Consider the following 27861-nt stretch of genomic DNA (forward strand, 5'->3'; position numbering starts at 1 on the left):
AAGGTTGGGGGGTTAGTTTTATTTTGTTTTTTATTTAAGCACAAAAGTGTGACTTGACATATACATTTTTACATGAAAAGATTAGAGAGGGAAATATATCAGAAGGGGAGGGGGATTTTAAAGTCTAATTTTTCCATCATCATGTACATTCAAATGAGGAGAAGGCTAGAGGAAACTTCACCAGATGCACTGGATCAGCTCAAAAAGACCTGGTCTGCCATTACCCTGGAAGGGGGGTGGTTAATGATGAACCAGTCACTATTTCCATAACACACCCACACCATGGAAACTAACCCCACCTTTGTTCACATGAAAGTATCAAGCACTTTGCTCCTCCCAATTTTTCCCCTGCCCTTCATCTTCCTCAGAGCCCACAAACCAAATGGCCTGGGCCCTAATCTGATCAGGATTAATTAACTATGTTTTGATTGGTTAACCAGATCAAATATGGATGTAAGCAAACCCCCAAGGATCCCAATTCTACAGTAGACTCCCCCCGCCCCAACTTCACTTAATCCCTCTGCAGAAAGGGCAAAATTCTCAGACTGCGTGGCACGGATGCCAATAACAGCGACAGCAGGGAGCAAACAGCTCAGGGTCCTGGAGGCTGGCCTTTTTCTCCTTTCTAGAAGGAGAAATAGCTCCACGGCTGAATAATTACTTTGAACACACTTCAGACCAGGAGCTTCCAGATGCACTCAGCAAGCCCTGAAGAGTTTCCATAGCCACTGAAGAGAGAGACATCAAGGCTGAATCTGGGGAGGAGTTTCCGCACCGCATAGCCACATCGATGATGTCATCATCAATTATAAGCAATTTGCAAATGATCACACCATTATTTTCAGGGCTTTTACCCACTCTGTCCCAGAGTTCCTGGATTTCTTCAGTTCATAGGAGCGCTCCTGCTTTCCCCTCTCCTAATCCCTTTTCAGCCTGCTGGTGGAGAAGCAAACCTCCCCCACCCTTTTCCCTGTTAGAAAAGGGGCTTGTAAGACCAGGATACTAAAGATTCAACACCCATCAAGGGGTGGGGAGAGAGAAAGTAGCTGGTGAAGGGCAGGTATTTTTTTCCACTGCAAAAGTCACAAATCTAAAGAAAGAGCAGATTCCACACACACACCCCCCACCTCAAGAGCTCTCAGGACTGCACCTCAGGAACTAACCAGTTGCTCAAGGTCAAACAGAAGCAAGCAGTCCAGAAAAGATGGCAAGTGCTTCCAGCAACAGCCCCGAGAGGGTTTTGCGCAGACACTGCTTTCAAAACGGAAAATGCTGCAAGCAAGACTCCTCTCTCTTGAGAAACGTACGAATTCCCCCTGGAATCACAAAGCGCCATGGGAGATTTCTCAAATGTGGAGAACAAGATGGGCAGGGAAAAGGAAGGGCCAGCTGCAGGCATATGTAGTGTTCTGAACTCTGCACCACACTCACCAGGGGCTGAGCAAGCTGTATAAAGTCTAGAGCACTTCCTCTCAAAACTAGTTTGCTGGCTCAATTCACTGCACCACGTCCTAAACCCCATGGGACACATATCCAATCCCGCAGAGTCCCCCTGAAGCCGCTGGCCTCTCAAATGCTGCTACAGTGGCTGGTGAGGTACAGAGATTATCCCCACCCCCACAAGACTTAAGGCTATGGTGAAGGCTGCACTCCATTAATTAACCCTCCATGCATCTCCTGGGGGCTACAGGAATAAGATTCCATAATACAACCTTGAGTAGGACCCTCCCCCAAGGTGAGAAAAAACAGAAGCGGGAGGGAGATTTGCACCATGATGGGTGGCAAAGAGCAGTTCCCCAACAATACTCTTTATGCCACATGTTATTCGGACCCCATGGGAGCCAGGCAGTAAGAGGTTTCAAATAAAGGGCAGCTTTCTCCCTTATTATTAACATCCACCTCAGGTAAGTTACAAAATAAATCCTTCAGAGCAAAGCCCAATGAAAGAGTTGCTAAAAAGTGATGAGATTCCTCTATCACTGGAGCACGGGCAAGCAGGAGAGGTAGTAAAAGAAATGTCAAACCTGTCCTGGATAAGGAGAGCTATATTTGATTTAAGAGAATATTTCCCTATCCCCCCACCCCAAAGCAAGGAAAGAAGAACTAGTCGCCAGAAATGCAGATGAGCTGATGCTACAGAGACCTCTTCTCATCTTAGCAGTTGGTGTCGTGGAGTTAGCATGGTGCCCGTGGAAAGTGCATCTTAAGATCAGGTTGTGATGAAAAAGGAAGGGGAAGGGTGCACGGTGGAGATGCCTGTGGGAAGGGCTAGTTTCCCCGGAAAGCACCCTGCGCGGCTGAAGAAGCAGCCCCGGCAGCTGCGTTTTGGAAGTTCCTGTTGGTGAGGATGCCTTGGGAGAACTCTTCCTGGGCCCTTTGGAAACTGGCTCCGGTCCGGCGATACAGAGAGTGCACCTGAGAAAGGACAGAGAATCTGTCAGCCAAAGGACTCTCCCTTTTGCCCCAGCACCATCTCTCTACGGGACTTAAGGCCGCTGACAAAACTTCAGGACAGCACACAGGAAGCTAGCAAATCCCTCTCCCCCTAGTTCCATCGCTAGCTAGCCTTGTGGGCATGAAGGGATGCCACAAGCAAAAAGAGGCTGGCAGTCAAATCACATCCAGCACGAGCTGTGGAAGATTCAGAAGGAGGAGATCATCACTCATTACAAATTAGAGCACTCAACTCAGCGGAGGATGAATAACCAGGGACCTCCATGCAACTAAAGGAGGGCGTGTAAGCCTGACCCCTGAACATTGTGTGTCACACAAGAGACCTGGGTATAATGGTACTTGATGGCACAGAGGCGGACATCATCCCAGGAGTCATTTAGAACTCAAGGAGGCAGCGACTATGGAATTCACTCGCCCCCCTGCCCTCCACCTCCAAGATTCCCCAGGTATCAAATCAGTTGCCTTTGAGATCTGGCAAACATTCATCCAGATACTGCAGGAGGAAGGCTGATGGGGTGTGTTTGGAGCAAAACTGGGACAGCAGGAGGTAGATGCGTTTCCCAGACAGCAGGCTGTAGAGGGAGGGAACTGGTTTGTGGCTGCAGGGGGCAGACCATGGCGTAGTTTAAATGGGCACCATGTGGTGGTGATGGTTTTGAAGTATTTGGCAGAGGAATGTAAGAATTACTTTCCCAGGTCAGCCCAGTGTCCCATATAACCCAGTGTCCCATCTTCAAAACTGGGCAGGACCAGATGCTTCAGGGGAAGGTCCAAGAAGCTTCTTGATGGATAATTATGGAATAATGTGCCCATAACTGATGGGCTAGGAAGAAGCTAACAAGTGGCGCATTCCCTGAACCAGGAAGACTCACAGCCCTTATATATTTTATCCTATCTAGTGTAACTGTGGCTGTTCTCATGATCCATGCAAGTGTTTGATCTTTTCTGAAATTCTACTTAGCTCTTGGCCCGAGATCTTGGGACAGTGAACAGGTCAATTATGCACTGGATAAAAGTGTGATCAGAGAGAGATGAGATTTGTTCTCTAGCCTATTCGTTATTTTGTCTACCTCTACCACAGCCCCTCTTTAGACTAACCAATCCCCATCTTTTCACTGACTCTTGGTATGGAAGTCTCTTGTGCATAGCTGTAATCTTTTCCACCACTCACCCCTGCTGTACAGAGCCAAGCACAGCGCTGCAGGCCAGGCTGTACCATCTCTCTCATTCACAGAGTGGCAGGATTCTGCCAATGTTCTTTTTTTTCCTACGCTTTATGCATCAGGGTATCGTTTGCTTTTTTGACTGCCATTACACACTGAGCACAGGCCTTCAGTGACCCAACGCCAATGAAGCCCAAACTTTCCCAAGTGGTTGCTGGGTTCTAGATTAATTGTAATGTCTAAGACCAGTTCATGCAATTCCTGCTAGTTCCATTTCCCTGCATTTGTCAATGCTGAATTTCATCTGCCCTCATGCTGGCCAGTCTCCTACTGGGTCTGGGTCCCTTTGAACTTCCTGACCATGTTCTACTCTCAATTAACCTAAATGGCATCTGCCAATCTTGCCACCTCACTGCTCTCCCCTGCTTTTCTAGATATTAAATGCTGGCCTTGTGGTAACCTTTTGCCATATAGAAAACAGACAACATATTCCTCCTCCTTTGTTTTCAGTCTCTTAGCTAGTTTCTCATCCACATGATTATTTACGTTTCCATCACAGCTTCTTGTGAGGGACTTTTACAAATCCAGGAGGAGGAACAGGAAAACATGCCTTCCAAAAGCTCTTGACAAACTTGCTACTTTCATCTTTCCTTCGAAACTAAGCTGGTTACTAACCACAAAAAACTCTAGAAGAGACTATGATTCAATACCAGGAAATCCTTTGCTACTGGTGGTGAACTGCCCCTAGGATGCAGGATCTAAGTTGGAGCTGCTCTTGTCTTTCAGTAACTTACCTTCTTTAGGAGGAAGAGTGAGAGGACAGCACACAGCGAGAAGAATGCGGCCACCACCATCATGATTATGGACACAGCCAAGTTTGTTCCTGTCTCGCCCAGAGCTGCAATCCAACCACTGTAAGAAAGAGGGCTCATCACATGAAGAGTACCAGGTATACACAGGGACAAGACTCTGGGAGAGCACTATGTTACTCGGGTTATTTGATGACAAGAGGACTGAGGGACCACAGAGGACATGCAGCCAAGTGGAGCTGCTGCAGGAATATAAGACCACAGGAAAAATTCCTTACTGAATGCAGTCTCTTGCAGGAAGTTACCCACTCTAGATGCTAGACTACTTTCAAAAGGACCACTGAGGTGCTTTCCCGTTCCCTTGTACAGTTCCCTTCTCACAGTGCAGTATGGGTATGTCTACACAGCAATGCAAGCCTAGGGTTAGTGGGACTCGAGTCAGCTGACCCGTGTCAGGGAACCCTGGGCTTCAGTGTCTACACTGCATTTTCACCCTAGGTTAAGCATTTTCAGACCTGTGCTCAAACCTAAGACTCTGGCATTCACACTGCAGTGCATGGACAAGAGTCAAAGTAACCCTATCCCACAGGGCCTAGCCCCCGCCCCCGCCCCCACCCCGTGTCGACATTCTAGCCCTAGGAAGATGGTGCATTGTGGGAAAACTCTACTGCCCACCCTGTTTCCTAATTGTGGTGTTGCTATTGATGGGACTCAGCTGCCCATAAGGAGCACAAGTTCATCCGCTACATAATTAGCGCCTCTCAATAGAGTGGCTGCCGTGTGAGAAGGCTTTATATTGAACGACCATCGAATCTGAGAAGTGGGCTCTCCAGCTCTAGGCTGTCACAGTAGTGGGAAAATCCCCTGGTGTCCACATTCTGACGAGAATTAGGACATTAGGCTCCAGGGCTGTCAAACTATTAAACTGAAACTTTGCAATTCTTAACTTTTAAAAGGGGCTGTTCAATGAAGGCGTCGTTGGTTGGTTGGTTTTTTATTTGTTTTGAAGTTTGAAACCTACATTTTATGTCAGAGGAAAAACATGCCCCTCCCCCCCACCTGGCTGCTGCTGGCTGCAGAGCAGTGAAGTGCATCCCTAGGGCTTGGGATGCAGTGTGCTCCAGCAGCCCTGGGGATCCCTTATCCCTGTCTCTGCTGTGCCCCAGGAGGCAGGGATAAGGGCTCTCTGGGGGGAAGTTTGGGGGCTGGCTCCCACTCACTGCCCTCAAAGTGCATGCAGCCCAAGCGCCCCTATGCACACAGAACCAGGGAGGTCCTGGGAGCCACGAACAGAGAGTGCAGTGGGACCAAGCAGCTGCCGGCACGGAGGGAAGTGGCAGATCTCCTGACTCAGCATGGCTGGGAGGATGACCCCCGACATCCTGGCAGCTGGGAGCTGCCACCCACTTGTCAGCTTTGCTCCCTGCTCCTGGCAATCTCCATGCACCAGCAAGGAGCCATAGCAGGATCAGGGAGCACAATCAGCCAGGCAGTAATGGTGCTTCCGGCCGCTGCGCTGGCTGCCTGCACTGCTGCTCCTCTGCCGTCTCTGAACTCTGGGATACGTCTGAAGGATTTCTGGGAGCCAGGTCAAGATGGGGCTGTGCGCGCACAGAAAAGCAATAGGGCTTGGACCCTAGGTCCCAGCTTAACATGGGCTCGGAACCTCCAGCCCTGCAGGGTCCTGGGACCCTAGATCCAAGCCCTAAATTAGCACAATTGGTGTGTGGAGGCGGACGTGGGGGAGAGGGGGTGTCGGCTTGACCTGGGTTTACATTGCTGTGTAGACATACCCTAAAAGTAAACCCAATGTGGAATGCACACACACAAATGGTTCCTAGCTGGAAAGGAATGGCCAAAAGCACAATGGACTTGGGAAAGGAGAAGAATCACTGGGCTCACGGTCACAGAAAGGTACAAAATCCAACTCCAAAGAGTTACCATTGTGGGATTTGAGGCCCAGAATGTAGCTGGGGCACTTGTTTGTAGCAATTCTGACCCACTCATTTTCAGAAGCAGCCTGTCTGACGCCTGCACAGAGTATTATGCTAACCCTGCCTGCCTCAGATATCCTCTGCATATGGTTAGAGCCCCCACACTAGTCAGGTTCTGCTGCAATGCATGAATCAAAGCACTTGGGACCTTCATAAACACCTTTATGGAGAAAGTATTCTTGTAAAATTCTACTCGCTAGAATATCATGAGAAAGAACAAGCAAGTAGATTTCTAGCCTGGCCAGTATTTTCATGAGTCTTGCAAGGCTGGGGAAATATTTGTGAGGAGTGGAAGAAACAAAGAAAATAGAATGAAGGAGCACAGTGCAAGAGCTGATAAAAAGCTCCTTAGTAGATGCCAGTTCCTGAGATTAATCCCTGGAGTTCCTTATGGCCATATCCCTGATAAAGTGCAAAGGGCTAGGTCTACCAAGACACCTCGCTAGAATCCAGAGTTATCTATTTGGACAAAGGTCCTCCTCTCACCGTTAGAAAAGCGCATTTAATTTCAACTGCTAAATAAACTGGATCATCTTTTGCCAAAGGAGACTGAGAAGCAATTGGCGAGAAGGAAATATTTGACGTGTTTCATTAGCTGTGTATTTTCCACTGTGTTCAAGTAGCATTCAACACAAATCACACTATTTAGCCACTGATGAAAATACTGTCTACTTGGGAGAGGCTTTCTCTACGGATCAGAGGGTTCTTGGGAACCAGAGTGCTTGCCCAAGTCAGACTAAAAATGGAGTTCCGACTGTGCCTCAAAAGGCAGTGATAGGGTCAAAGAACCAGGAGAGGGAGGGATGACTTTGCCCAGGAGCCATTCTCAAGGCTGTGGGCAAAAATAGGCTGTGATTTCACTGCAGTTGCTATCTGAAGGTGCCCCCACAACTAACCTCCCAGCTCTGACCTTTTCACTATTCTTCACATGCATAATGTGAACTGTGGGGGGGAAGGGGGAAGAAGAGAGCTGGAAAAAAACCACCCCACTTCTGTCTCAGTTTAATTTGCAGCCAACACACTAAGAAAGCTCTGCTCTCATTTTACAGGGGATCAGAACTGCTGACAGATGGATTCTGGTACCCAGTCTTTAGATTATTAGCACATACTGATCTATAGAACATCACCTCCACCAAAGCAGGCTACGTGGATTTTTAGAGTAGCCAGAAAGATCTCCCTTGAAGCCGTGGCACCAAATAGGCATAGAAAGACATTTTGAAATAAAGAGAGCAGGAGACAGCACAGTAAGGAGTGATTGGGAACTGTCAGGCAATATCAGCAGAGGAGATACATGCCTTTGACTTGACTAGAATAGGGAGCGTGGCGGAGAAAGGCACCCAGCTGAACTCTGCAGAAGACATGCACCAAGAGAGAAATGGAAGAGAACAGACAGCTTTAAGAACAAAAAGCAAAAGAACAGAAACTCTTCAGACAATTGCAGTCCTGTTGAGAAGGTGCCAGTTCAGGGCTGCATTGCACACACTCTAAGTCATGCTTACCTGTCCCCCCAGCCAGGAATGCCGACTGCCTGGATGATGTAGATTGCAATTTGGCAGAAAAAGACCAAGAAGAACACAAAGAAGCTGAAGGAGCTGTCAGACCTGCAAGGTGAGAGATGGGGTGAGTGAAATCCAGGAACCCCAGGACAGATGCACGATACAAATCACACAAAAGCATTTCGTAAATAAATGGGCAACAATTGCAATGAACCCTCCTCCAGCTGACGATTGCATGAGGGGTAGGGATTGCGGCACCAAGAGGAAGGCATGCAGCAAGAGAATTAAACACAGCGGCAGCAGTATGCACTCACTCATTCCATATGGGATGTATGACGGGAAAGCCCACTTCCTCAATACTTGTCATACAACCAGTCTGCTTTACTGGGCTACTACTGTCAAGAATTTTCTGAACATGAATAGTAACTAGGACCAAATAATTAGCTGGGGTTTGGACACTGGATATATGTTAATGTCTCATTGGCAGGCATTTCCGAGTTAGTTTAGGTTTCTACTGTGTCTAATATGGTACATTTAGGTGCAGTCAGATGATCTTTCACTACATTCATCTCAACAGGTTATAGATTTTAAGGTGAGAAGGGACCATTAAGATTATCCAGTCTAAGCTCACCACAGTGAGCACAAGAAGATCAATCTCTCTTCCACACCCCCAGCACATACCCTCAACATTAAGTCTGTAAGGGAGGTTTTGGTCTACCTAATGTACTGAAGACTTGGAAAATCCCCCAGGCATACACATTATGATCATATTAAACAGCACTTCCTCCCAGTAATGGTCATATCCTTGTTAAACTGAAAAATTGTACTTGCCTGAAAGCCTTGTAGATGGGTCGATACCAACAGAGGAAAGCACAAGGAGTGAACAAAATAAACCACAGGATTGAGAGACCAAAGTCTACTCCTCTGTGGGAGTGGATGGTGAACCATGCCAGGCAAGCAAGCAGGTTTAGAAGCAGGGTAACTGAATGAACTGTTCAGGATGGGAGAAGAAAGGAAACAGATTAATAATCTCTCGGAAAACCCACAAAGTACCAAAGAATCACTGCCCTCTCATGGACCAAAATGCACAACATTGTCTATAGAAACTAGATAGCATGTGAACCATAGTTTCAGTATTTCCCTTCCCTATCAAGGGCTGTCTGCATGGAAAGGTGGATCTTACTATAAGGGTCCCATCTGACACTGCTCTTTATCTCTCCAGCCTAAAGTCTTAATTCTTCTTAACTGGCTGCTGGGGCTGTGATTACAATATCCCACATGATTACTACTTAAGGTGGAAAATAGACAGGCTGTTAAACACCAAGAGGGGAGCATAGCTTGGGTTCTCTGATGCATTATAGTTAAACACATCCACCATCCTTTCAGATTCATAGATTTTATAGTCCAGAAGGGACCATTATGATTATGTAGTCCTACATAACACAAGCCATAGAATTTCATCTAAAAATACCCGCATTGAGCCCAATAATTAGGCGTTGAACTAGAGTCTTTTTTAGATCTGTCTTTAAAAAGCAGAGGACCAGGATTTTACAGCTACAAAGGTCACCTACAGATGACTTCAGCATCAGTAGCTACTATGGAAAAGCATTTGATAGAAAGCCTCCTGAGAAAGAGCCATTCAGAATTTTCCTTCCAGCTCAACACTATTTCCCCAATTGTGCCAGTTATAGGTGATTACTCACGCATCCACAAGTAATACAGCATCTTGCATGTTCGCTGGTAATCAGCTGGGATGTCTGCAGAGAAGTCCTGATAAAAACACGGCTTGATTGGACACCTCTTGGGAAAGGGTGGCCAATTGTTCTGTCTCGCTATAAAAGGAAACAAGGTGAGATCCTTCAAGAGAGTTCCCTAGTTCGACAGACTCCCTAAAGCACGATAATTCACAAGCAAGAAGACTAGTAGTCAGTATATATTAAGACTGGACTCTTGGAAGATGATGTAGCAACCAGACCATGGCAAGAAATTTGATTTGAATAGTCTGAGCCTTAGAAGTGAACCGCATCAGGGGCTTCACTCATGGATGGATAAACACTGCTAGGAACCTGATACCCAGTGAAATGGGTCAGGTGTTGTTTTAGAGGCCTCTGATACCATGGGGGTCGGGCAGAGACTGTGGAACAAACCCTCACAGGGACAAAGGACAATCACAAACCTCACCATCTTCCGCTCCAAGTGCGGAGCGCACTTCTTGGAACTGCCTTCTTTAACACACATAGCAGGGAGCACACACACAAAAAACCCTACCAGAATCTAAACACTATGATACACTACGCACACAATTCTCATCCTTAGCCACGCGTGACAGATGTCACCCACTTTGCGTAGTGTGCTACTGAAAGGTACTCAGATGAGACTATATCAAATTACATAAAAAAAATTCCAATAAAAGAATATTAAGGCTGCAGAGTCAAACATCCGAGTTAGGAAACGTCAGAATTAAGGTTACTTGTGCAACCTTAATTTGGCCTTCCTGTGTGTATGTGTTACAATAGTCTTTAATTACATGATCATACTATTTTTTCCCCTGCCTCATTCAGTGAATATTACTTTGTATCGTCCTCATTCAATGTGTGGCTGTCACATTGATTTATCTGCACAACATCCCTGTGAGAAAAGATGGTGGCATTATTTCCATTTTACAGTTTGGAAAATGAGGCAGAGAGATTAAGGCTAAAGTTGTCAAAAGTGTCCAATAATTTAAGGCGCCTAATGTGAGACACCTGAGGCCTGATTTCCCAGAGTACTTAGCATTAGGGCTGTCACGCGATTATGAAGATTAATCATGCTGTTAAACAATAACAGAATATAATTTATTTAAATATTTTTGAATATTTTCTACATTTTCAAATACATTGATATCAATTACAACTCAGAATACAAAGGATACAGTGCTCACTTTATATTTTTAATTACAAATATTTGTATTGTAAAAAACAAAAGAAATAGTATGTTTCAATTCACCTAATACAAGTACTGTAGTGCAATCTCTTTATCATAAAAGTCGATCTTACAAATGTAGAATTATGTACAAAAAATAACTGCATTCAAAAACAAAACAGTGTAAAACTTTAGAACCTACAAGTCCACTCAGTCCTACTTCAGCCAATTGCTCAGACAAAGAAGTTTGCTTACAATCTGCAAGAGATAATGCTGCCCACATCTTGTTTACAATGTCACCTGAAAGTGAGAAGAGGTGTTCGCATGGCAATGTTGTAGCTGGCATCGCAAGATATTTATGGGCCAGATGCGCTAAAGATTCAGGTGTCCCTTCATGCTTCAACCATCTTTCCAGAATATATGCGTCCATGCTGATGACGAGTTCTGCTTGGTAACGATCCAAAGCAGTGTGGACCGACACATGTTCATTTTCATCATCTGAGTCAGATGCCACCAGCAGAAGGTTCATTTTGTTTTTTGGTGGTTCAGGTTCTGTAGTTTCCACATTGGAGTGTTGGTCTTTTAAGACATCTGAAGGCACGCTCCACACCTCACCACGCTCAGATTTTGGAAAGCACTTCAGATTCTTAAACCTTGAGTTGAGTGCTGTAGCTATCCTTAGAAATCTCACATTGGTATCTTCTTTGTGTTTTGTCAAATCTGCAGTGACAGTGTTCTTAAAACGAACGAGTGCTGTGCATCATCCAAGACTGATGTAACATGAAATATATGGCAGAATACAGGTAAAACAGAACAGGAGACAAACAATTCTCCCCCAAGGAGTTCAGTCACAAATTTAATTAATGCATTATTTTTTTAACGATCATCATCAGCATGGAAGCATGTCCTCTGGAATGGTGGCTGAAGCATGAAGGGGCATATAAATATTTAGCATATCTGGAACGTAAATACCTTGCAATGCCAGCTTAAAAAAGTGCCATGCAAAGGCCCGTTCTCACTTTCAGGTGACATTGTAAATAAAAAGTAGGCAGCATTATCTCCTGTAAATGTAAACAAACTTGTTTGTCTTAGCAACTGGCTGAAGAAGAAGTAGGGCTGAGTGGACTTGTAGGCTCTAAAGTTTTACATCGTTTTATTTTTGAGTGCAGTTATGTAACAAAAAAAAAAATCTACACCTGAAAGTTACACTTTCACAATAAAGAGATTGCACTACAGTATTTGTATGAGGTGAACTGAAAAATAATATTTCTTTTATCATTTTTACAATGCAAATATTTGTAATAAAAAAGAGAAAATGACCACTGTACACCTTGTATTCTGTGTTATAAGAAAAATCAATATTTGAAAATGTAGACAAACATCCAAAAATATTTAATAAATTTCAGTTGGTATTCTATTGTTTAACAGTGTGATTAATTGCGATACATTTTTTTAATCGCAGTTGCTTTTTTTTAAGTTAATCGCGTGAGTTAACTACATTTAATCGACAGCCCTACTTAGCATTAGATAGCACTTTATATTAGAGCCAAGGAAATAATTGTTATTTTGGTTCCGTGGCTGAACCAAATTAAAAAAAAATAAAAAATAAATAATTTAGTTTCTAACCAAAACTCAATTTTTTGTTTTTTCTTGACACGGGAAAAAAAAAACTGTTTTGATTTAAAAACGTCAATTCAAAACAACATTTCAAAATGAACCATCGTTGATGGTTCCAGATTTCTTCTTCAGGGTTTTTTTTTTTTTTTTGGCTAACACTATTCACTGAATTTGCAAATAGCTTTGGTGCCCCCAAAAATGCATTTTTCAAGGAATTTACTGCACCACAAAAATTTCAGTCAGCTCTACAAGTGTGTCCAAAGCACAATTCTAGCTGGTTTCAGTTGCAGTTGTGAGTGCTCAGCACTTACGTAAATCTGGCTCCAGGTGTCTTATGTTGTGCATCTAGAAAGTTGAGGAACACACAATTAGGGGGCAACTGTGAAAAGCTTGTTTTAAGTGATTTGACAGGCATCACACAGGAAATCTATGGCAGAGGCAGGGATAGAATACCACTATGGAGAAATGGATTGTATTTTCTTATCAATAAGACTCTCTCTTTTCTTCTGCAATTCTCTGCCTCATTCACTACACATATACAGTGTAGTTGTAGTCTGTTGGTCCCAGGATATGAGGGGGGAGGTGTGTGAGGTAATATCTTTTACTTGACCAACTTCCGTTGGTAAGAGACAGCTCTGTAGCTCAAAAGCTTGTCTCTCTCACCAACAGAAGTTAGCCCAATAAAAGATATTACCTCACCAACCTTGCCTCTCTCATTCACTACACACATTCCAACTTCAACAACAAATAAGGCAAGTGTCCCAGACAACTGTCTCCTTAATTACACACAATCCTGCTGCATTCCCAGGGCACCATCTATCCTATACAGTGAAAGGGGCAGAGGTTCCGTGGAAGAAATAGTACGTGATCATGTAATTAAAGACTATCAGTGCGTATTCACAAGGGGGCTGAATTACAGTGACACGGGCAACCTTAATTCTGGCATTTCCTAAACTGAATGCTTGACTTAGCATTTAAAAAAAATTGTTAAAAGATTAAGGCTACAATCTCCTAATTTTTAAAAACACTGCAAAAAATCCCATTATGCGGAACCATACTGACCACCAGCTTGAGTCATCAGCAGGCTTCAAACCTTTAGATCTGCAGAACGGACCACTACCACTTGAGCTAACAGTGTAACTGGAAGTAGTAGCAGGCTGTTATCCTCTGTGTGGACCAGCTACTAGAAGGGAATGAGACAGACACTTTGCCAGTGAGTTCTGCAGTTCTTTGCAGACAGCAGAGGAACAGAAACTCAGAGCTCCTGGATGTGAAGTCTAGTGGTTATAGACTCTTCTTTCCCTGTGCCCTCTGACTGCCTTCCTCCTACGCCCTCTTTCTCTCTGGGCTGCAGTATGCTCAGTAGACAGACAGACTCAGAATTTTGCTGCCAAACAAACAAGGGCCTACTGAACATGTGATAACAGCCTTTTCAGAGGCTCAAAATTGGCCAAATTTAGTGAATTTTATGACTGACACCAGGGCAACTATGCTGCCAAAGCATGGAGCAACAGAGCTCCATAACAAGACAGTTGAAAGAATATTTTAACATGGGTAAAACAAGGAATTTTTCCTGAACCTCATTCTCAGAAATCACTGAATCATTTTAGCTAAAACTTTCCAAAAAGAAGTTAGCGTTAGGCATACATGCAGCATGGACAATTTTAGCCTGAACAGTAAAAGTTTGGCAAAGTTATAAGCAACTGAAAACAGGATCTTATAATGCAGGCAATCTTAACTGTGGATGGTACCACAAACTCCACCTATAATAAAACAGCCACTTACAGGCGAGTGCCTGAGAAAATCAGCATGTGTATGAGACAAATGGGTAAGAGGTGTCACATGGTCTAAAGGATTGAGTATGGGACTGAGCTAGGTAGCAGTACCCCCTCCCCCCCCGACACACACACATAATTATAGGAAAAATGAAGCACAAAGTCCAGTTGGATCAAGGTAACACACAGCCAGTCTCCTGAATCCCAGCCTTTAGTTTTTATCACTCTCCCCCTTGTGGGATGCCTCAGAATTGCATTAAAACGGTGTGTGTAAGTTTCCATTGCTGTGGCACTTAGACGTTTCTCATGCAAACTCAGCCCCAGCACAATATAATGGGGTCCGACACCCTTCAGAACGCACAGGACAGGGGAACTCTTGTACACTCTGGCTTAGACAGGTGTGATGCACAGTATGGGTTCTTAGATAGGGAAAGAAACACTACTCACAATTAAAGTTTGCTGCATTATTCTGCAACTCTCGCTCCTTCCTCTCCAACTCTGCTGCTTTCCTCTCCAGCTCCTCCTGTTGCTGAAGGAGTCCATCCTGGGCTGCTGAGACTACAGCCTGCATGGAGAATCACCGAAAAGCAATCAGAACCAAAGAGCAATTCAGTGGGGAGAGGGTCCCTTCCTAAGGGAAGTGGGGGATGCACACACACTAATGAATGTTCCAGCAACATTCAGAAGGCTTAGGACATCTCAGAAGCAGAACATTCATGGTTGGTCTGAGACCTTCTTCAACTTTCTGCCTGCATCGTGGTAGGATGTTAGTAATAGATTTCTACAAAATCCACCAGCAGCTCCCTTCTCATTGCCCATCTCTTCCGTGAGGGTGACTCTGACAAAGTGGGAATCTTCTGGAATATTTTTATGAAGCCTGTGTGCGCGCCTCAGTTTCCCTTTATACTTTGCATTGCTACCCAATGGGGGCAAAAGGGTTAACAATGCTGCTGGAACTGCATAGGAGACACAGGTGCATGTGGCACCTCGCTGTCTGGGAGGAATGAATGGAGTAGGCAAGGAACTGTTTGAAACCGATTCAGATTAACAAGGGGTCCAGAGAGATAATTCAAGCTCCATGACTCATGCATGACCCTGCCTGGAGAACAAAGACTGGGGGGTGACCAGCAAGGAATACAGCGTGAGCTTCTGGTTCTGGCTGCTCTCCTGGGACCGACTATGGAGGTCAGGGAGAGATAGAGAGCCTGCAATGGAGCTCACTACAGCTTAGCTGTGAATCATGCTGGTTTGGCCAGAATGGCTTATCCTTTAAACCTTCATTTCTCTATGCTAACGTAGGGACTTCTAGTGCCGTGTTCCAGCCAACTAAAAAATTCTACTCTGTTCTGAAAATGCTGCTTGGGTGTCACTGCAAATACTGGCTTGGGTTCATTAGTCCCTGAAGACAGGACAAGTCTCTACACAATCTACTTCAGTTGGACTCACTGGGCAGAGCTCATGGTGTGAAACAGGTGGGCTGGAGCCCAGACACTCAGTCTAAGAGATAGTGAGGCTGCATGACCAAGCCTCAAGGAAAGAGTGGGATCCTTTCGGGTTCTGCCATGCTAAAGGGGCTCTCCAACAGTCGGTTTAAAGGCTCAGCACAGAACAGATCCTGTGGATCTGTGACTCCACAGCTTCTCTGGCAAGTTATTCTACTGTCCAGTAAACTTCATTCTTGAGAGTCTTTTGAGCTACTTCATCCACTTTTCCTCTTTCTTTAAGGCCATTACTTTTTGCTGTCCTCACATTAACTACTGAAAATCTCAGCATGCCCAGAGGCTTGTGATTCTGGACCAATATCCTTTTGCTGCTCTAGTTTAGCTGTTATGCTTTCTTCCTGGGTCTCCTAGAGGCTTTCAGCCCTAAGTTTTGGGTTTAAACTCAGCCCAGGCCAGCTATGACCAAATCACTTTCCCATGAAATCCATTTTGTGGTCTCTGAAATGTGTTGCTCAACGAGGGACTAAAGGGAGACAAGCACCTACACCATGACCCCCTTCCCCAGTTGACTCAGCAGAGAGGTCAAAGGCTGAATGAACCATAAGACAGTCTCCCCTTTAAAAGGGCACATTGGTGGGGAAAGCTTGCACTGCTGCTGCCCCCCACCCTCCCATGGATAACTAGAGGGCTTCAGAGCTGCTAACTGGGACCTTTCACCAGCACTAAGATAATTTAAACAAAACAAACAAGATAAGAACTCCCTCTTCCCAAGAGTCTCTCTCATTACCCATTTTGGATCCTTTCCAAATTAGCACCAATTTGTTTCAAGAGCCAGGAGCCCGAGTCTGCTCAGGCGGTGAGGTGTAAAGGCAAAGCTAAGAGGTCCTTACAATGAAGGGTAGACAGTGGGCTCCTGGGATTTATGGAGTATGGCGATAGCACTCAGACTCTAAAGAGAGGCAACGTCGTTTAGGAGATTTTGGAGGTCCAAGAAAAAGGCCGTGAAGCCCTCTCTCTTCTCTGTACTTTGCCTACCTTCCCCTGGATCTCTTTTACCTTGTTGCTATTCTGAGAACTGAAATCTTCTCCTAGCAGCCTCTGTCTCTCTGAATTCTTGCTCGCTGAGATGAACCTTGGCGGCTGGTACTTGCTGGCCTGTCTAAGCAGCAGCTGCAACACACAACTGCACTGTGTCCACACTCACAGAGCTGAGTGTGGCTATTCACTCCCTGAAACTAAGCTAACACCGTTAACAAGTTATGGGTGGTACTGTGCGAAAAGCCAAGCAGAATGGGACAAAAAACAGTCAGTTTCAGTAGCAGAGGGAAAGACATGGGGGCTTTATACGGTCTACTTCTCTGAATTATTTGCAAGGCTGTTAAATATTCCGCATTGCAATGCCAATCAAAGTAATAAATACAAATGAGGGCAGAGCTGGTCAGCTGCAGCCTCCCATACCCCACCCAAATGAATCCAATCCCTATAGAAAAGTCTTGTTGATAGCCTGTAAGACGCATCAAGACTCATTTGTATTCCAATAGTTTTGCTTAGCAGAAGCCAAGGTATGAGCTCTACAGACATTCAGCAGAAAGGTGGTGGCTGGGTATACTACCTGTGGAGTGGGTTCCACAGATGGCTGTAGGACAGCAGGTTGCGAAGGGCCAGCGGGCTGTGTCACTGGAACTGTCTGAGCTCCATTTGTCTAGACAAAGAGAGACACAGCAAATGAGCATTAGACATACTGCTTCAATTAGCTCTGGGAACCGCTGAACACCAAGTGCCTTCAAGTAGGCGTGTGCCAAATTGGAAGGCAGGTCTGGAGTCCCAGGAACACCAGGCACCATCCTGCATAAGCATCTTTATTTTATGTTTCTGAAGCATGGATTGTGAAATCTGATCTCCCCTGTGAAATCTGGCTAGTGTAGGAAAGGGGCAGGGCTGGGGGCTCTTACCATGCTCCGGTCTCCAAATGCTAGTCCCAGCAAAGCTGGGGAGGGATGGGACTTCCTCTTCCCCATAGGGGTCGCTCCCGGGTCCAGGTCAGACCTATCTCCGAGAACCTCCCCCAGCTGCAGGTAGCTCTGCGGCTGCTGGCTAGGAGCCCATCTCTGAAGGCAGAGCTGCCACCAGCAGCAGTGCAGAAGTAAGGGAGGCAATACCGCAACCCCTACAATAGTCTTGCAACATCCTCTATGGCCCCCTTTTGGGTCAGGACCCCCACAGGTACACCACCATGAAGTTTCAGACTTAAATATCTGAAACTGAAACTTACGATTTTAAAAATCCTATCACCATGAAATTGACCAAAATGGACTGTGAATTTGGTAGGGTCCTAATTATGTCCCTTGGCATGAGACTTGTTCTGCTTCACACTTTGGGATTGCATTGGCCGTGAGAATTCCTGCAGGGAGCTCACGAGTGCTCTGTTCTTGAGATCTCCTGAGAAGTGTATTGTACATGTATGTAACACTGTCCAGTAGGGACAGATCTATGAATGCCTCATTCATCTTATAGTCCCCTCTATCAGAGGACCTAGCTGCCTGATACAACAGGTATGTAGATATTTGATGCAATCACATGAGCCACATACCAGCCGGGAGTTCTCAGAGAAGGGATTGAATTCATCCAAGCTGCCTTGGTTAGCATGTGTCAGCTGTGTCACTGAGGGATCCTGAAAGAGAAAGCGGAAAGGCGCTTAAGACAAAGATAGGAGTTAAAGGGAAAAAAAGAGACAGCCTCTAGACAACCTGTTCCACATGTTCCTTACATTTGTTAAGCTAAACAAAACCAGTGACTGATCAGAGCTTCCGAAAGCAGTACCACGTTGCAAACATTTAGTGCTTTTTACCCAGTTTACAGATAGTGAAATTGAGGCAGAGAGATAAATTTACTAGAGATCAGTCTGCAGCACAGTTGCAATTAGGACCCAGATTTCCTCTCATCCCTGAACTTTACCCACTAGATAACAGCTACCCTGAAGCCTTTTGTAAAGCTGAAGAAACTGGTAGTCCATGCTGAGATGATGCTGCAGTCTGCCTTTGCGTAGGGCTCCAGTGTCCTCAGGATGACAGAGTCTCAATCAAGGGCAGCAGAGAGCAACTGAACCGATTTTCGGGTAGAAAGGTGTGCTAGGTGACAGACATCTGCTACCACAAACTGCTTTCAGGCAGCCCTCTTCTGGACTACCGAACTCTCCCCCAAAGCAGCCATTCTGACAAAGCAAAAAAGCTATGAAGAGTGAGCCTATGATTTCAGGTTAACTGATTACACTATCATACTTGTAAATTTAAATCCAGATTTCAGCTGGAGTGTCAGTTTCTCCTTCCTCCACTCAGTGCCAGTCTCCTTTTGGTCCCTTCCCATAATCATACTGCTATGCAAAACCTGTCTGTATCTCTTCTGAAGACAACTTTCTTCTTCCCTCTGTTGCACATTATTTAACCTAAGTCTCGTGTGATGCAGTTTGTATGAAAGCAGGTATACAAAACAAAGCTGTGCTTTGCTAAAGGTTCTCCCTTTAACAGCCAGACACTGACTTCTGCTGACCCTGAAGCATCCTTTCTCCTAAAGGTAGAATTAGGTACAGTTGCTTCTCTGTAGAAGCCTGGCTCACAAACTGAACAGCCATGTAATTTTACCTTTGGAGTTCTGCTTAAGCAAGGTGCTTTCTCCTCTCCAGCAACAAACGTATCTATCAGCACAAGCCATTTTATTTTTATTGTTAATGGGGCAAAAAGTAATTGCTAGGCTGGGCAGGGGAGGAGGAAGAGCGAATTCAGATATGTAGAGGTTGGCCAAGTTTCCTGTTGATTAAGCTCCATAACATCAGAGCTGTAAACCCTGGGAAAGCCAACTGACTTGTCTCAAACATACTATAGACAGGTCTCTTGCCTTCCAGTACAGCTTTCTGATCAAGTGTATATAAAAAAAAGCTCCATTTAATGAGCAACTTTAGACACATCTAGAGATTAGACACTCGCTGCCTAACTGGTTACACAAGTTTATGAATCACTCCAGGATGAAATCTCAGAAACTGGTATAGGTTCTTAGATGTTGAATTGAATTCACCAGGCAGAATAGGGTTCCAGAAACATTCCAGGGAATCTATATGTCAGCAATTCTGCAGGCAGGGGATTCTCAGAACAAAAGGTGCATGTTCTACTCAACCACTTCATCCATAGGCTGAAACACATGTGGAAGAAAAGCACCAGTTTAACCAAGTGTGCCGACAATCCACCTTCATTGGAGTTAACCACAAATGGCCTGGGAGATGGAGGGGTTGGGGGAAGGAAGGACCCTAAGCCATCAATTTCTTAAGAATTTAGCCTTTTTTAAAATCAAAGTTCCAAATCCTATTCCTTTGTAATCCTAAGAAAACCTTCCACATGTGAACTCTGACAGTGCTGTCTTCCTGAGTGCATGGACAGGTAGTCCTACCCTCTCTGCATCTGTTCGTGGCTTTCCCAAGTAGCAAAGTGAAGCTAACAAGAATCTGGTCAGCTTCTACCCGGAGAAGGAAAAAGAAAGGTTTCTGACTTGTCTTTCTTTTCCAGACACTTCCTCCTTTCCACATCACACGAAACTCAATAGCCCTCTTAAACCCTGCAAGAGCATTGTCCTTTTCCTATCAGAGACATGGATTCTTGTCTAGATTAGAATTTAGATGTGACATGAGGATGCGTTAGCTCCCCCCACACTTTAACTTGACCAGTTTTGCACACCTTGAAGGCAGTATGCCTTGTCTACATTAGGCTTTTAAAACATGTTAGTTAGAACATGGTAGCTACTGTGGAAGAAAACAAATCCTCTCTCTCTGTTTGGATGCAGTAAGTCAGAGACAATTTTTATTTCAAGCAATTGCAGGGGGAGACTGCAAGGCAGGAGTTACTCTGGCCTTAGACAAGTCTCCGAACAACAAGCAGTTTATCACAAATATTTGTAGTTTTCATTACAGGCATTGACGAATAGCAATTGCCCTTTGTTCATACATTTTCCTTCCCGATATCTTATTATTATTATTATTATTATTGATTTTCTGCTACAACTACATTCTATTTTGTCTAAAAACAAGGTCAGACAGCTTAGCAATTTTCCATACGCTTTTCCCAGTCCTGCCTTTGCAAGTCTCGCATTATTAGGGTTATAGTTAGCCTAACTTTTGCTCCGTTTCTAACAGAACAAAGGTGGCTACACTTAAATCTCTCTCATTTCCTACTTCCACACTGCCATGTGTCAACAGCTAACGCAAACTAACTAAAAGGTCCAACAGATGGCTACCACATCAGGAACAAATAGGAGCACCTTTTTTGTTTTTAGGTTTTAGGTTTTTTTTGTTTTTTTTTTAGTTTTTAGGAGCACTGGAAGGTAAGACTGTTCAAAGAACCTGAGCTATCCAACTGGAAAAAACTTCCTATACCTCAGAAGCCCTACCTGGGCAGTAAAAAGTGTTGGGGTTCCTGTCACCCACCCAAGGCTGGAGGGGCTGTAGTGCTGCAAAGGGAACTGAGCTGCCTCAGCATAGATTAAGAGTTAATGTAAAAAGCTACAAGTTTGATCACTTGCTGCCGCAAAACAGTTTGATTCAATTTTGAGAGAGAGAGGCTCTCTAATATTTTATAGCCTTTAAAAAGTGCATACTTAGGGCTGGTCTACACTACAGGGGTGGGGATCAAAGTTATGCAACTTCAGCTACGTTATTCACGTAGCTGAAGTCGATGTACTTAGATCTACTTACTGCAGTATCGTCACTGTGGTGTGTCGACGGGAAACGCTCTCCCATCGATTCCCTTGCGCTTCTCATTGAGGTGGAGTACCAGAGTTGATGCTACAGCGATTGGCGGTCTACTTATCGTGTCTATACTAGAAACGATAAATCGACCCCTGCTGGATCGATCGCTGCTCATGGATCCGGCCGGTAGTGTAGACAAGCTCTTAGTTGTGGTTCCAGGCCAGGCAGTTTAATTTGCAGATCAGAGTTGTTTAACAATTACAGATGTGAAGATTTGGCTGATTTAAAATAAACTGTAATGTGTTTGGGTTTTAGGGGTGAAAAAGCTATTAGGCAGAGGATACCACTGAGGGCACTGGCTCCTAAAGCACATGGCACAGTGGAGCATTGTTAAAACCTGTTAAAAGTACGAGATATTTATACTAGAGGTTCCCAAACTGTGGTATCTGAGTTTGATGTTCCGTCAATTCACCTGAATTTTTTAAGGTGGTATGTGAATCAATAAAGTTTGGGAGCTGCTGATTTAGGAAACACTTTCTAGAAGTCATTGTAAGCTATCCCTAGGTTTTACATCCGAAAGATGAAATGCTTGGTAGTTCCCAGAAAGTACAAGAAGAATTTGATAATGTCTTTTGAAGCGAGAGTAAGATCTTTTCATTCCTCATATGTTGCTCAGGTGAAACGCATGGAAGCAAAAAGTGTTACTTTGTTCACAAGATGCATATTGCTAGATTGCTCTGTGAGATGCCATGAGGAGACTCACAGATTTACTACCTTGTTTAGCTTCCCATATACAGTCAGTAAAAAGGATTTTAGCTCTTTACTTCACGCTGCAGTTTTCAAGCCCAAAATGGCCTTGATCTTGGACCAAACTTTACTAACACAAATTAAAAAGCTTTCAGAGACTCAGTTGCAAAGACTGTGTGTTTCTTTTAAAGGCAAGCATCACAAATACATACAAAAAGCTAGTTTTATTACTGTGCTAGCTGATAGAGCCAAAAACTTCTGTGGCTGAGCAAGAATTGGAGTACATCAGGTTTGTGCAGGATGGGAAACTTGTACTCTTCTGTTAAAACCTGGAATCTGGGTCAGCTGTTAGAATCACAAAGGTAATAAGACAGCTTTAGGAGTTGTGGAGATCAAGACAGAAGAGCTCACATCTCAACTGGCTGGCTTGAATGTAGAGGTGTCCATGTAGACAGTGCGCAAGCTCAAGTAAAGGCAAAATCCTCCCCATGCTGTTATTGACCATGGCATCAGTCAAAATTTTGCACTTGCTATTCTGTATCTCAAAAGATTATCCCACCCTCTTAAGAAATTTGAATTTATTTTGACTATAATTTAAAATGTTATTTATGTCCCAAAGGATCCTGGAGATTCAAGCTCTTATCTGCACCTTTGAGGCAAACATGCGCTACTCTGGAGCTATCTGCCATGTATACTGGGTTGCCGGGGAAATTAGCAAAAGTCATTTGGCTGTCATTTTGTGGAATGCACCACAGAATGAGTGTCAGATTTCAGGAGATCAAATCAAGCACATCTATGAGTGTACAGTGCATTTCATGATTGACCTTATCAGTATTAAGAATTAAATCTCCTACTTATCAAGGAAAAGATACTTTGTTGTTTGGGGTTGTTGGGCGAGAACCAGAGCAATAGACAGTGCTGAACCTGACTCCCGAGGCCCAAAAGGTACCCTTTGGCATGACAAACCCGAAGGGTAAATACACTGCTGTGGCTTCAGGGACAAAGCTGCAGAAAATTCAGGACTGCGTGTCCAAAGCTGCTATCAGTCAACCACCACCATCATATACCTGGTTTCAATTATCTGAATCCACATACTGGCTAAAGGATTAAAAGTATGCTAAAGAATTGGCCCATTAATACAATATGTGAATTGTCAAAATGCCAAATGGATTAGTGCTATTCTGCATAACCATGATCTAGATTTCAAATCAAATGGACAACGTCTATAGCTATTCGCAGTGTTGTGGAGCAGTGTTAGCCCCAGAATATTAGACAGATAAGGTGGATGAGGTAATAACTTCCACTGGACCAACTTCTATTGATGAAAGAGACAAGCTTTCAAGCTACATAGAGCTCTTCGTCAGGTCTGCGCTCTGTGTAAGAACTCTAGGTAGTTCCAAAGCTCGTCTCTTCCACCAACAGAAACTGACGCAATAAAATATATTACCTCACCCACCTTGTCTCTCTAATGTCTATAGAGTTATTTAGCCATTCGAGTTTTTACTTGAAACTGAAACAGATTACATAGGCTCTCTTCTGAGTCCATCAGACTGCTGGCGGCAGTGGTATTTTCATCTATATTAAAGCAACACTAAATTGAACATAAACCCAAGTGAGAATCACTCACTTTAGAAAACAGAGAACACGAATGAGAAACCCTGACCCCACAGTTCAAAACAGAACATGCAGAATGCAAAGAAATGTTGTTAGACAACTACAGCAACAACTGTGAAGATATCTGTACCCTTTCTTTTAATCTGTAACAGGAAATCAGATTGGATGAGGGCCAGGGAAAGTTGTAGTTAGAAGCTATAGACAAGCTTAAGTGATAATGCTATTTTTCTGATTCCAATAAAGCTCTTTGTTCAGTGTTAGAAGAAAGTGACTTAATTCTTTGCTACAGTCATGCTACAATATTTTGTTTTAATTTACTTAATGATATCAGACCTAAAATTAGAATGAGCACATTTTCTTGCCAGACAACCAAATTTGAAGCCTCAGTTGCCCTTGCACAAGTGATCAGAATCTTTTCCCCCACTTGCTCACTACATTAGACACAGCATGTCCAGAAAAGTTCATAGTATACTAGTCACATAAGACAGAACCGACCCCAAAAAAGGAGCCTCACAGTGGATGAATAAGAACCCCACTGGAAAAACAGAGAATTGAAGCTATCTTTGACTGCAGGGAGAGAAGGAATGTAAGAAACTGAAGTTATTCAGCAGGAATAGAAAGCATTCCTTTGGCATACACCAAGCGCAAATACACACCTCTGACTTCCTCTCTCACCTGCTTTACGTGGATTATTGAAAAAAATTAGAAGACTGCCATCCTAGAGTCACCTGCCTCTAGGTTATATCTGATTTTATTGTTTGAACAATGAACTAAACTCAAGCACAGCCCGGATTGGTCAATGATTCTGTGGCAGCATGATGATGCACAAACCAACAGAGTATTTGCGCGCCCCCAGTATGCAAATGGACGATATCCATATTTCCAAGCCACTAAATGTGCCCAATAAAGTTGATTAAAAAAATCAAGAGCCACTTCTAGCTCTCAAACACACCCCAGCAAATACTTCTGTTTTCATTTGAGTATTCACAAGATTATTTCTGCTTCCTACTCCTCTTGTGTTTATAATGAACTCAAAATCTTAAGATTGTAATTACTGCTGGCTCACCAGATTGCAATATCACAAAAGTTGCCTATGAAATAAGAGGATATGCACCAAGATGCAGCTTCCTGTTATGCCCTGACACTTCTCTGTCATGTAATAAAGGTAAAGAACTTTTTATAGAAACAAATTTCTGAAATGTGAAGTGTTAACATTCATCTTCACATCTATAGCCATGTTACTCAGGGTCAACAGACTGTTTTTGGAGCCTTCCACCAACTCCCTAGGTAAATAAATGCAGGTTTCAAGGCAGCACACACAGACATCAACTCAGCATAGAAAGAATCCAGGCAACATCTAGAGTGTGTGCAGGATCCCAGAACCTCAGAAAAAAGTCCTTTCTCTTAAGCTGCCAAGGCTAAACCTCTGTTAGAGTATGCACTTAACTCTGAATGCTGAGCAGTACTGCCAGAGGAGGAGGACCCCTAGAGCAAATGGACATAACATTGAACAAGCCAACATAGAATGTGAAGCAAACCAACAGCTGCTATGCCACCGTGCAGCAATGCAACTATCTGACAGGAATATTTAACACACTTACAACTCTCTCCTGACACTTGCAATCCAGTGTTGCTAAAGCTTCCTCCTGTACCACTGTATCACAGTAACTGACACCATGTCACGTACACCCAGAGAGATTTTAATGTCTCATTCACTAATCAGAATAAGTTTTGCAGAAAGAAAGTGTGCGCTCTTTGAACCAAGAGCATGGTATGCACATTTACCACAAGAATATGCATGTAGACCAGGCAATGCTGGTACACTATGAGCCTCGATGACTACAGCCTAATACTGTCCCATGATTGACTCCCATTCACTTGCACACACTCATTCAATGGACCTGATTCTCCTCTCACTCACATTGCTGTGTACGCTTCAACGTAGAACTGGTTACAGTAAGTGGAGAACGTGGCACAAGGAGTCTACGACAGATCTTGGCCAGTTACAAACCTTATTTTCAAAATATGGGGGGTGACTGCCAGCGTAACTGAATGGGAGACAGCCTGCACTCGTTGGTACAGCCAACACATTAACCTAATAAGTGCAAATAGCTGCTCAAAAAGATTGGGAACCACTAGTCCTTAAAATACAAAGGAACAGTGATCTTTCCTAAAAGGGACCACAGGACATGGATGCCCTTGTAATACAGTGTCTGTTCTTAATAAAGACTATTTCCCAAGATTAGCTTCAAGAAGGTAAAAGAGGAAGGACAATCTTGTGGTTAATACACTGGACTGGAGTTCAGTTCCCAGAATTCCCACAGACCTCCTGCATAACCCTGGGCAAGTTGCTTAACACTCTATAAAACAGGAGTGATACTACTACTTTTCTCCCACACTTTGTCTGTCTGGTCTATTTAGATTGTAAATTCTTTGGAACAGAGAGCATCTCTTATGTGTATGTAATATCAGCGAGCACAATGGAGGCTCTCCTCTCAGCAGGGACCGTAATACAAATAATGCGGTCTCAGATTAATTTAGATCATTGGTTCTCAAACATTTTGCTCATCTATACTCGTGCACGAGACTAAGGCCTAATCCTGCCCTCCCATACGTGGTTGCAACACCCAGAAAAGCCAATGGGAGCTGCACCTGTGAATCACTGGCAAAACCAGGAGCCCATCACTGTCCCAGCCGGTGCCTACTTCTCCCAAGGCACTGGGCATGCCCTAAACCAGCAGAGCTGCGACTTGGAGCAGTGTCCTGCTGGGTTACGGCTGCAGGAAGGGGGGCTGTAAGTTGCATGGTGGGTGAGGTGCATGGCACTGCTAGGTGGGTGAACCTGGCCCCCCAGACTGTACAGAGCGGAGCGCACAAGCAGCACGCACCAGGCAGGCTGTGGCGCTAGGGGAGGGTGGAGCACGGCCAGGGACGCCGAGGAGGGAGTGGGAGGAATGGAGAGCTGATGGGGCAGACATTGAGCACTGGGGTGGGGAGGGGAGGGGAGGAGGGCAGGGCAGGGCAGCGTTAAGCCTCCCCGACTTGTTGCTGGGTCCCGCTTCCCCCGATACGCGTCGCAGACCTGGGACTCCCCCGGGGCTGACACAGCGCCACAGGATCGGGCCTCCCCGACGCCCCCATCAGTCCCGCCCTCTAGCCCGATTGGGCGGCGCGGGTCAAAGGGGCCCCACCATGGGCAGGCGGCCCCGCACTCGGCGCCACGTCCCGGCGGTGGGGCAGGGGACGGGGGGCCGCGGGGCTCGGAGGCGCTCTCCTACCTGGAAGGGATTCACGTCTACCGGGTCGGCGAACGGATTGGTGTCGTAGGCCGACATGGCAGAGGCAGAGGCAGCGTCCGACTCGCTGCCTGCGCCGCCCCCCGGCTCGTTCGTTGCTTCGCTCGCTTCCTGCTCCCTAGGAACTGGACACTTCCGGGAGCGAGACTGCGCGTGCGCCCCGCTCGCAGTCTGGGCGGGGCATCGACTCGTCTCTTCTACGTGACAAACGGAGTTTGTGACCTCACAGGCTAGGTGAATCCTGACGCATGCGCCGCGAAGAGAAACAGACGCGGTTACGTTCGCGCTCGCGGGCGGGGCCAGTTGTGACGTCAGTCGGAGAGCCGCGTGGGAGTGTGCGCGTGCGCGCGCCCTCGCCCTCTAGTGCTGGAGGGAGCGCGGGTCGCGCGCGTGGGGGGCACATGTACACATGGGGGCGGGGCCTGGCGTTACATGAGGGGCGGGTGTGATAGGACGGGAGGTTGCTATGGGAAGGGGACGGTGCCCCTGGGAAGTTGTGTATACCTGGGGAAGGGGGTGGGCTGCACAAACAATAGGCTACCAATAGTGGGGAAAGGGAAAGGGTTGGGCAGGTCGGGGTTTGCACACATGGGGCGGGTTGATATGGTGCGGAAGGGGGCTGCGCGCACTGGGGGGTTGCATAGCCTCTGGTGGAGCGGACTGTGCACAAAGGGGGTTGCACACAGACTCCACAGAGTGGGGAAAGGGCTGCGCACGTATTAGGGGGGTTATACACATGCTGGTGTATATCGTGGGGAAGGGGACTGCACACGAGGTGGTTGCACACATGCTACGTGCTGTATATAGTGGAGACGGGGGCTTTGC

The 27861-nt window shown here is 45.2% G+C and overlaps 1 protein-coding gene across 2 annotated transcripts; it reads right to left on the minus strand.

Annotated features, from left to right (window-relative positions):
• SCAMP2 (secretory carrier membrane protein 2) lies at positions 1-27542 on the minus strand. Of its 2 annotated transcripts, XM_043494235.1 has the most exons (10): positions 27019-27273; positions 18242-18322; positions 17264-17353; positions 16687-16821; positions 14657-14774; positions 9620-9748; positions 8748-8907; positions 7920-8021; positions 4412-4529; positions 1-2415 (listed from the first exon to the last, which is right to left on the minus strand). In XM_043494235.1, exons 1-10 carry the CDS (start codon positions 27073-27075, stop codon positions 2269-2271), a joined length of 1137 nt encoding a protein of 378 aa, XP_043350170.1. In that variant the 5' UTR covers positions 27076-27273; the 3' UTR covers positions 1-2268. The 2 variants fall into 2 exon arrangements, with proteins under 2 accessions (XP_043350170.1, XP_038274039.1); XM_038418111.2 differs by lacking the exon at positions 16687-16821 and having other exon boundaries at positions 27019-27542.
• Between the last annotated feature and the right edge of the window lie 319 nt (positions 27543-27861).

The sequence above is a fragment of the Dermochelys coriacea genome, chromosome 10 (genome assembly GCF_009764565.3).
Source record: "Dermochelys coriacea isolate rDerCor1 chromosome 10, rDerCor1.pri.v4, whole genome shotgun sequence".
Taxonomy (NCBI): Eukaryota; Metazoa; Chordata; order Testudines; family Dermochelyidae; genus Dermochelys; species Dermochelys coriacea.

Excerpts from the sequence above, each read along its gene's own strand:
- SCAMP2 (XM_043494235.1), bottom strand. The coding sequence starts at position 27,075 with ATGTCGGCCTACGACACCAATCCGTTCGCCGACCCGGTAGACGTGAAT. Across the intron at positions 16,822-17,263 it reads CTGTGGAACCCACTCCACAG|CTGCTGCTTAGACAGGCCAG; the intron begins GTAGTATACCCA and ends TGTGTGTTGCAG. Across the intron at positions 9,749-14,656 it reads TAATGCAGCAAACTTTAATT|CGAGACAGAACAATTGGCCA; the intron begins GTGAGTAGTGTT and ends TTCCTTTTATAG.